The sequence below is a fragment of the Poecilia reticulata genome, linkage group LG17, assembly GCF_000633615.1.
Source record: "Poecilia reticulata strain Guanapo linkage group LG17, Guppy_female_1.0+MT, whole genome shotgun sequence".
NCBI lineage: Eukaryota > Metazoa > Chordata > Actinopteri > Cyprinodontiformes > Poeciliidae > Poecilia > Poecilia reticulata.
Window position 1 is genome coordinate 27604277 of NC_024347.1, and position 11282 is coordinate 27615558.

The 11282-nt window shown below is 39.7% G+C and overlaps 1 protein-coding gene across 1 annotated transcript in view; it reads right to left on the reverse strand.

Moving 5' to 3' along the window:
- The window catches only part of st6galnac3 (ST6 (alpha-N-acetyl-neuraminyl-2,3-beta-galactosyl-1,3)-N-acetylgalactosaminide alpha-2,6-sialyltransferase 3), an 81057-nt gene that overhangs the window by 44389 nt on the left and 25386 nt on the right, over window positions 1–11282 (reverse strand). Inside the window, exon 3 of the mRNA XM_017309900.1 lies at window positions 8514–8923. Within this exon, the coding sequence (XP_017165389.1) occupies window positions 8514–8923 (410 nt within the window). The remainder of the gene's footprint in view (window positions 1–8513; window positions 8924–11282) is intronic.

Sequence of the window (11282 nt, forward strand, 5' to 3'; positions counted from 1 at the left end):
ATGGAAGATTTACCAATATTTTATTTCATAATTGTTTTTATCCGATTACTCGATTAATCGTAAGAAAAATCTATAGATTACTCGATTACTAAAATAATCGTTTACAACAGCCCTAATCCGTTTGTCAAATTTCAAATTTTTATTTTTGTCACTAATAGATGAAGGGAAAATGGATATAAAGATATAAATGTTTTATCACTTGTTTTGGTTAAACTGTGTTAAGCAACGGGTTAAAACTGGAGCCCTTTGAAGAGTGTATTATTGATCCTGACAGTAAACACTTTAAAAACGATTGAACCAAATGCTCGTTTGGAGGAATTGGATTTGTTTGTTGTATTTTTGTGGGTTCATGTTCTTTCAGGTTCAGCAGAATATCAAAGCTGGAAAAATATGAGCTATTAAACTGGGAAGTGAACAAAGGAAGTATTTATATTCTCAATTGTACCAGAAAGTTTCTGAACACACGAAGCCCCCGCACTGATAGATAATTTAAACTGTTGAAAAGTACAAAAGCATGCAGCTGTTAAAAGGCTGTTCATGAAAAAAGAAACAGGCTGAATCTCCGAGCCGGCGACTACAACAAAGACGAGGAGCGGTTCAGCTGAACGGTGTTTCGTTTGAAGCTATTTTAGGAGGAGAAAGCGGCGACTGCCAGGGGCGAATACAGATATATGAAGTGGGCAGCTGGAGATTATGGAGCGTGATTACGCTGTCCTGACATTCACGGCTACAAAAGCGGGTTAAAATAAAACTCAAAGGCCTGGGAGAGAGAGCAGGATGTGACTAATTTGTGATTACAGAATGCAGATTTTTAATTTGGTGCTTCTTCGACGTGGACGTCACTTAAAAAAAAGTCTGGTTTTGCTTCTGTTGGTGTTAACTTTTAATGATCCTTTTGCTGCCTTGTGTGTTCAGGTTTTATTGCTCGTATTTATGCATTCATATTTAATCACAGCTGGAAAATCTGCAGCAGATCCTGCTTTTTATGTTTCAACAAACAGAAAAAAAAACCTCATCAGAAGTAAATTCAGCTTGTCATCTAAGATTTTATTACTGCCACCCTGCCTCCTGTTCCATTATGACATCTCAGCAGGAGTTAAAGTTGAATGAAATGGATGCTGTAAAATAAGAAAACAGAAAAAAAGTCATGTAATTTCATGCTTTCTGCATTTCAGGGTGATTTCTATTACACAGAGATAAATGAGCCATGACTAAATGACACCTGTGTTGCTGAGAAGTTTTCTACATAGGGATGTTTTTTTTTTTTACTTCCTTCAAACTTTTCTGTCATTTCTATTTTTAAATTCATAACTCATCAACTCACTTACTTTTAAATATGTAAAAAAAAAAAAAAAAATCTGTTTTTTTTATTACAACATAATATGTTAAACTGCAACATAGTTTAAATTGTTGCCGATTAGAAGTCTTATCAGAAAAATCACTTTAAACGTGTCAGTAGCTGCGTTTCCGATGCAAATGTGAGCAAAACTTTGCAGATATGCCGCTAATGTCGAAAAAACATAAGTTTACAATTGCAGTGTTTCCATTAAATAAGAAAAAATTTAAATAACGTGTGAATAAGTTTGATCACACGACAAACAAACAAAAAACATGCTTCATCTTCCAACTACTTCCTGTTGTGTTCTTCATGGTTTCCGGCAGTAGCAACATCCGGGTTGTTGATCACGGGAGCCGTGTGACGCAAAGAAAAAGTGTTTCCATCGCAGGTTAGTGAAATACGCGCAAAATTGGTGTTTCTATTAAACAAATTTAAGTCAGTATTTCCAATTTGCACAGTTATATGGCTGGAGTGAAATATGGTGCTTGTTTTTTGAGTTAATTTAAATAAATATACAACCAGTTAAATACAAGAACATTGCGGTATTTCCTGATAAAACCGTAGGATTGAAACTGGATGTACTTTTTGTTTTTCCTATGACTGTATTTTGACGAGTCTATGTTTTCTGTCCCATTGACTTTCTTGAAGCAACTTTATTGTTGGTGTGTCAAAACCATCTTTTATCACAAAACCTGAGTGTTTTAAAAACTTGTAGTTTTTCCATTAAGCTAATTTATTTTCTAACCCCATTTGCGGATTCAACTAAGTTTTAAAGTATGATTACTTTTCTTTTGGTTTTTGTGGTAAAAACTTCTGCAGTTTCAAAGTTATCCATGAAATGACCCTGTTTTGAGAAATTTTCACAGTAGTAAACAAACGTTCTGGGAAAATTTGCTCTTATGGAAAGATAAATATCATAGTTGGAAAAATCATTGCATAAGTCATTTCTTCACTTTTTCACAATTTGTAGCAGCAAGTCTGAGAACAATTTCCAAACTCTTATAAACTAAAAAATAAAATCACATTTTTTTGTCTTCAAGCAGAAGCAAGCTGCAGGAAACCATCAGAATACGATTTGCTTCCAAGAGAGCCAATCAGGAGCCTTGCAGGCTACTTCAAAGAGATGCCGTGACCAATCAGGTGACAGAGTTTTCTTCCCAAACATTTCTCTCTGCTCAGGTCCGTAACAGATGCGATGTGAGGGAAGTTGAAACGATTTGTAATGTAACGGAGCTCAGTGTCAGCTTAGCTGCGCCGACTGTCTGGAGCTTTAACCCTTCATTATGACGACTCACTGGGTTTTACGTCGGTTTAATAACAGGAAGCTCTCTGCGATGCTCAGGTTAATGCAGAGCAGCTCAGACCCTCATAATGTCCAGACTGATCTGACAATGAGCCTTAAAATTTTTATTACAGCTTCTGATGTTTATGGCCTGATCAATAAAAGGCAATAAACAGGAGCGGTTGCTGCAAATTACATGAAATGTGAGACATCAAATGTTTCATTTAAGCCGTTAGCATCACTGGAAGCCTAATCAGCATTAGCTAGATTTTAAAGGAAAAATGTTACACAAAATTCAAATTTTTTTAACATTTGTATAATTTTATACCGGTTCAACTGCTTCTAAAAACAACGCAAGTGCTTAAAAAACATCCTGAGGTTTTTTAGCCATAAGTTAAAGTTTCTTGGTGTCTGGTAATGGCCGGCGCTGTTACCTAGCAACACAAGCAGAGCTCCACCCATTACCTAGCAACACAAGTAGAGCTCCACCCATTACCTAGCAACACAAGCAGAGCTCCAGCACGTTTGGTCATCTGCAAAATACATGTCTTTAACAGTAAAGCTACTGGAAAAGACAGTAATGTTGTTACTATTCAGAAACTACTTGCTGCATTCTTGTTGATTGTGCAGGAGGTTCCACTTCTGCTTTTCAAAGATGGATGGTTGCAGCCATTTTCATGTGCGAGTGTGCCATCACAATTCAAATATTAATCATTTGCAATCACGGGCTGCACAGTGGCACAGTTGGTAGAGCTGCTGCCTTGCAGCAAGAAGGTTCTGGGTTCGATTCCTGGCCCTGGTCTTTCTGCATGGAGTCTCCATGTTCTCCCTGTGCATGCGTGGGTTTTCTCCTGGTACTCCAGTTTCCTCCCACAGTCCAAAAACATGACTGTCAGGTTAATTGGTCTCTCCAAATTGCCCCTAGATGTGAGTGTGTGTGGATGGTTGTGTGTCTCTGTGTTGCCCTGCGACAGACTGGCGACCTGTCCAGGGTGACCCTTCCTCTCGCCCGGAACGTTAGCTGGAGAGGCACCAGCAACCCTCCCGACCACAATAAGGGACAAGGGTGTAAAGAAAATGGATGGATGGTTTTGCATCTCCCATAGATCCAATGTTTTCCCCTTCTACACCTTAATTCCCCTGGCAGGTACTAAGACAGTAGAAACAAACAGGAGGGTGTGTAAGAGATGCCAATAATTTAAGAGTGATGAAAGCTGAATCAACTTAAAGCTGCTGGAAACAGCAAAGCCGCAGTTTGAGCATCTGCTGCTGGTAATGGCGAAGTGGGCGGATGGGAGGCGGAGACCCCGGCCACACAGCCGCTGCAAAGTGACAACGTGATTTAAGTGCTGTGTCTTTGTAAGGTCCGTTATCTGGCGTCGCTAACGGCAGCGCGCCGATACGCTCCGACAACCACAGGAGGCAGAGCTGATAACGGAGCGGCTCGGCCTGGGCGACATCCGGCCGCAGCCCACTCACATGAATCTCAGGCCCAGGCGGCTGTCACACACATTCACAGCCACAACTTGTTATCTGCTAAACTGAATTTCCTCCTTATTGCTTGGAGAGAATGAGGATCATCAGAGGCCACAAACGCTCCCATTGTCCAGATGTTTCATCTCAGTCATCAACGCGGTTTTACGCTTAACTTTCTATCCCTGATATGATTCTCAGCATCAAATAAATGCACCGGTGTAACTGTAAAAATATTACGCAATAATTAGGTTATTTAAAATAGTTGTGATCTGTGATTTTTATTTACAAAAACTAATTAAAAAGATCCTGCTGCACCGATTGATTGTTTCTGGCCGATCGCTGATTTCCGATCTTTAAAAAGCCTGACCTGCTGATTCCGATTTTGGCCGATAATTTATCTCAAACGTCTGATTTATTATTTTCATGCTTAAATCTTTACACAGCTTCACCCATAAAGGCTTTTTCTAGTGGTTCTGAGTCTTAAATTTTACATTTACATTTTCCTCTTTAATTATAAAGTTGCTCCTTTTTAAGAAGAGCTTTTGTGATGTTTGTGTGTTTTCTCTTGGTAATCTTAACATTTTAATAACCCTGTCCCTCTCTTTCCCAAACACAGGAGTGAATTTATCAATTAAAATCTGTTGCTTTTGTAGGTACATCACGTCTGGTTTAAAAGATTTTTAATTTCCTCTCCATCCTGAGCAACTCGCTGTCTTTCTTCCTGTACTTCATAATGATAACGTTTCGGTTCAACTTCTCAGCTCTGTGCAGAAACGAGTTTCCTGACAAACCACAAGATCTGCTGGAGAATTACACTGCAAAAACACAAAATCATATCAAATCTTAGTCCACTTGAAATAAGAAAAACTAACTTATAAGTAACTGTTAAGCAAGATTTGGAGCTTGTTTTAAGTCAGCAACTCCTTAATATTCATGAAAAAAGTTTAATTCCAGATGATTTCACTTGTAACATGGGAAAATGTCTTGTCAGAAGTAGGTCACCGATTTATGGATGTCAATTTCTTTAATTTTGTGAAATCGGGTATCGGCCGATAATTATTCACCGATATTATCCATTTCATCAAAGGTCTAAAAATCAACCACTGTCCTGTTTTACTTTTAGAGGTTTGCCTGACAGAACGGCCCACCAGGTGATTTATATATGTTAACGATGGTTGTTACCAACTCAGTGACTTTATTGCTATATTTAGCAATAATCAGAATCAGCAGGTCAGGCTTTTTAAAAGATCGTAATCGGCAATCGACCAGAAAACTCCAATCAATGCACACCTAGTTATAAACGAGTGGAACTAGAACTTTTTCAATAATATTATGCAATTATTTACTTAAAACCAGCACCTATATCTTGCTGAGAAGTTGCACGTAAATTAGTTTTGTCTTATTTCAACAGCACCGAGATATTTACACTAGAAACTAGACCGAAGCTACTTGGTAAGGTTTTGTATTTTTGCAGCGTGTTCAGCTCTGACAAGGCGTTCGTCTTGATCAGGCATGCAAGCACAAGCCGAGACGCCGCATCTTCTCATCTGCTGGCGGCAATGTGGATAATTAGAAGAAGTGTTGATCGCTGTTCCATCTTTTTTTTTTTTTTCTTTTACCAGACTGATTATTATCCGTGCACCAGTAGGGAGGCGCTGACCGTACGCCACTGCATGCACAAATACAAATTACAGAGGAGCTGCTGCAGTAATGCGCTGTTAAAAGAGGGTTTTTTCTGGACTCATGTCTGAAGTTAGCTAAGAGAGCAACAAAGAGCTGCAGGGTTGGATCAGTTTGAATTAGCTCCAGCTAATGACAGCAGTTATTCCCTTCTGATTACAGTAAGCTGCACGCCGTATAACCCAATTTGAAAACTGTTTCCGTGGATATTCATTGTGTCAGAGCGCTGAAGTGTTTGCAGCCAAAATTGTGACAAGACAGGCACAGGCGTGTAGAGAAACTTCTCATTACATATTCATTCAAAGTGCCTCATTGTTGCTCCTCGAGTTGGGTCTGTGTTACCAATCAGCATCGATTGACGGCTGGCGTCTTCCCCGGGAGCGTTACGTCCCGTAATGAGATTCCTTTCCCTGAGCATCCATCCCTAATCCCGCACCTCTAGCTGCGCTCTCTGGGTTTCTGCACAGCTGAGCCGCACTCAAACCGGGACGCCGAACATGAAATTCAGTGTTATTGCTGCCATCCTGAATGAGAACCGCACAATGGAGCTGAAATGAAATGGATGCTACGCCTATTACCGAACATGTTAATCCTCTTAAGAAGTTAAGAGAGGTCTTGATGACATAAGGGAGCGGCAGGAGAGCGGTGCTCTGTGGAGATGAGCAGGAAGAAATGAGGTTTGTCCTCAACAATAGCGCGTCTGCTGCCGCCTTCCTGCAGTCATTAACCTGCGATTCTCTCAGGCGGATCAGCAGACAAAGAGGAACAACACGAGCACCTTTTAAAGGGCAAATATATCCCAACCTAAAAATACTGAAAGTATGAAATATGCTTCTATAAACTATTTAAAATGCGTCAATAGGAATGCACCGATTGCAGGATCGATTACCGATCTGTACAAAGCCTGACCTGCCGATTCTGATTTGGTTTTGTCTGAAATGCTGATAAATATCGCAAGAAAGTTGCAGAGTTGGCAACAGTGGGGCGACTATTGTGAGCTGCAGACATTCAGACATGAAACCAAAGAACAAGAAGGAAGGTGACCATGTTGGTCAAACATGTAAAAAATAAACTGCAACAAACCTGTTGGATTCTTCAGAAAGCGCGATTAGAAGTTCTAAATATAATGTAAAATAAATAATAAAGCATGATGTCGCTCAGAGCAGAAAATATAGTTACACTGAATAGATCCGCCTTTATAGATCAGGCATATTGCCACTGATGCTCAATCTAGAATTTTTTAAAATATCGGGACCGATACAGATATTGGTGTCGGATCAGTGCATTTGTAATCATGAGCTGATCTTAAAAGGACAAATATATTTTAGATCCAGACAACCTACAAATACTAGAAGTAAATATTTAAAGTGAATCTAACTCCCAGATTAACTTTAATTTATCTGATAATCTGTCTAAATAATGTGCTATGGGTTCAATCTTTATGTTTCTGTGCAGATTTTGACATTTTCATGGGAATTTGTTTAGTTCTGCAGTATTTTTAGGCAAAAATATATTTATAAAAAATACAAGATTACAAATTATACATATAAATAATTAAATATTCATGTCTGAATATGCTAGAGAAACAAATACGATGTTGTTTTTTTTAGATTATTATAATTATCATGAGCTAAATAAAAATCCTGAACACACGTAAAGATGAAACCTTGTAAAAATTATGATTTGTTCACTTTAAGGTGGAACATAACACACGTTGAGGTCAACTGTTCATAAAACTGATGATTTATCTCACAGAAAACTGACCTGCAGCTTTAATTCTGCGTTTTTTATTTATTTTACTGAAAGTAGAACGAGTCAATCTGTTGGGGCAGCTGGATCTCAGAAGGAGCGCCAAACCAGAGCTGCCTAATTAACCAGCGTTTCTGGATCATCTCCTTCCCGCTGCGGCTGCTCCACGCAGCTACTCCTTAAACGGCCTCATGTTGAACCTCTTTACAAGTAAATCCGACTCTGATGGAAGATCAGAGGCGAGAAGAACTAAACTGCAAAATTTAGAAGAGTTCATGGCAAAACAGAAATCAGGAGTAGGGCTGCGACTGATGATTATTTTACCAATCAATTATTCTGACCAGTAATTGGATTTAAAAAACAGCTGAATCTGCTGATTTTACATTGAATCCCTTAAGCTTATTTTATAGAATATTAAAAATATGTTAAAAAAAAAAATGCAAATAAACAACTGAACTTCATATAATGAAGAGTTGACCCTTTTAAAGCAACTTTTAATGAAACTTTTAACATCAAGTCGCATTAAAAGTTGTGTTTAAAGTGTCATTATTTATCAAATATTTCAAAATTGACATTTTTAATGCAACTTTTAGTGGAACTTTAAATGCAAAGTTGCATTAAATTGTCATTATTTTCCAAGTAATGCAAAGTTGACACTTTTAATGCAACTTTTAGAACAACTTTGCATTAAAAGTGTCATTATTAACCAAGTAATTAAAAATGGACACATTTAATGCAACTTTAAATGAAACTTTTAATGCAACTTTTAGTGCTACTTTGCTGAACATTATTTACTGAATGAAAACAGTTGTAAAAATGTATGAAGATCCTTCATGTTTATGACATGTGAGTCTTATCCACACCCCATTCAAATAAAGTGCTACCAAATAAACATAAAACTTGATTGATTAAACTCGTTGCTGATTATTTCAATACTGAATCTTAATTAATTTGTGCCGGGCGAACAGGAAGTGCTGCTGGTCTCACCTGTCTTTGCCCGTCTCCTTCTTGAACACCATGTCGCAGTAGTTCATCCGGTCCTCTGTGGTGGCGTAGATGCGAGCGTGCGGGTAGTTCTCCGACGCCTGCCGCAGCATGTTGTACACGATGCCCTTCCCGTCCTTCCTCATGTTCCGCAGCGGCCCCCACACCACGTACACGGTGTCGTTGCCCTGGCCGAAGAAGTGCTGCGGCTTCTGCAGCAGCAGCGGCACGCTGGTGTGAGAGACGACCCTGAGCGTGGTCCGCCGCCCGACGTCGTTTTCGAACCCTCGCGTGGGAGCGTTGTTCATGCGCCAGATGCAGGGCGAGCGGTCGATCTGCGCGCCGGCAGCCTGGCCCAACATCTGACCGGAGCTGGACACGATGCTGCACAGCTCGCAGTTCAGCTTCAACGGCTGGAAAACCCCCCCCAGAAAAACGTGTTTTTAGATTATTTTCTAAAGGTTAAAGATCAGGGTCAGCTACAGAGAAGCAGCCAGCTTCCCCTCATAAAAATATATGGATTTGAAAAGTGAAAGTTTGGTGGATTTAATTTTTATAGATGATTTGCAGAGAAACCAAGTCAATAGTTCAGGCAAAAAGAAATAGACGCTCAAGTTTTGTAAGAGACAGAGTTCAGAACTGAAGGATCTGAAGGTTCAGCCAAAAATTCACATTTTTCCAGTAAGAAAACAAAAATAACTTCTTCCACTGCGTAAACCAACACAAGGCAGCATCATCATCTTGACTGACATTTCATATTGATATGTGAATATTAATTTTAAACTTTAGTTTCAAGTTCTGGACTTTGACTGGACCATTCTGACGCGTAAGTACATTTTGATCTAAGCCATACAAAAGCTTTGTCTGTATTTTAGAAAAACTTTAATTTACTATGAAACTTAATGTTGTTTTGTATTTTCATTTGTGTCTCATCCGCTCCTAAAAACAGCCCAGGCACTTAAAAAAAACAGACATATTTTGGCAATAAGTTTATGTTTTTGGTGTCTGGAAAATGACACCAAAAACTTCCCAATTGTTGAGTCACATTCAAGGGGCACTGCACCGTTACCTAGCAACCCCTGCAAAGCCCAGCCTGTTACCTAGCAACCCAAGTTAAGTTCCAGTGCGTCTGGTCAGCTAATTTTATCGTGTGTTTTCTAGCTGCAGTGGTTAGTTTAGTTTAGCTTACTTTAGTTACAGTCCACATTTAGCTGCAGCAATGCTAACGCTATTCTTACATACAACTTCATTAAATCACTAAAACAATTTTTAGAAATTAAATGAAAACAAAACAACAAAAACAAGCAAGAAATAAACAACATGGAAGACAACATAGCAGGATATATGTCATTTTGTTGCTGATTTACCATCTAGAAACCACTTGCTGAATTCTTGCTGGTTGTGTAAGAGGCTCCACTCCTGGTTATGTTTAGTTTAGTTAGAAACCACATTTAACTTAAAATAAAAACAAAACAGCTTAAACAAAAAAACAACATGGCAGGATATATGTAATTTTGTTGTTGATTTACCATCTAGAAACCACTTGCTGCATTCTTGCTGGTTGTGCAGGAGGTCCCACCTTTGCTTTTCAAAGCAGAAGTAGTAAACATTGAGTTGGGGGGTGGACAGCAGTAGCTTATTTGGATTTAAAGTGACAGGAGGCCCCAAAAAACTCAAAATAGGCAGAACTGACCTGAATAAAATCTGATTTCTGTCAACCTGCTGAAGGATGCATGACTGGCCACCTTTAATAAGCGCTTGGCCTGCAGCGGAGGGTCAAATGCCTGGCTCAAGGGCTTCTCCGCAGGCAGCTTTGTGAGCTTTATTTCAGCGTTCCCCACTGAGCTGAGCCAATCTGTGTGCGCTGAAAGGCGTGATGGAGTTATGAGGGCAGCCTGCGATGATGGATGAGCGGCTGACAGCTCAAGGCAGCTCGACGGCTGCAGAGTGACCCGGCCAGGTGCCGAGATTATTTCATAACCCTCTGATTGCATCCACAGATGAGAGGGGAGAGAGAAAAAAACAGAAGATGGAGTAATTTACAGAAGATTGATGTCTCTTGAGAAAGGAGATGTTTTTGTTTCATTTTCAGCGGCTGATCTCCTGTAAGCTCGCCGTCGAGTCGTGAGCTCAGATAAGCCAAGTGGTAATGAGAGAATCTGCTGGATTATCTACTGTGACGGTGTTTACAGCCGCTGTTCATCTTTAAATCAGTGACATTTCACTGATTCTCCATTAAGTGCATGTTAAATAAAGCGTTGGCTTCTTTGTTTTGGTGTAAGTGAGATTAATCTCATCAAAACAAACTGAGACGCAAACAGAGAAGAAGAAGAAAATGGCAGATTTTACAGACCAGGAAAATAAAACATTTATGAAACATGTCTGAGTGTCCATCCATCCAACCAACCAACCATCCATCTGTCCATCCAAATAACCATCCATCCATCCATCCATCCAACCAACCATCTGTCCATCCATCCAACCAGCAATCCAACCAGCCATTTGTTTGGCCAACCATATGTCCATCCAACCAGCCATCCAACCAACCATCTTTCCATCCAACCAGCCATCCAACCAACCATCTTTCCATCCAACCAGCCATCCAACCAACCATCTTTCCATCCAACCAACCATCCATCTAACCAACCAACCAACCAACCATCTGTTCATCCAACCATCTGTTTGGCCAACCATCCATCTAACCAACAATCCAACCATCCATCCAACCAACCATCTGTACATCCATCCAACCAACCAGCTGTTCATCCAACC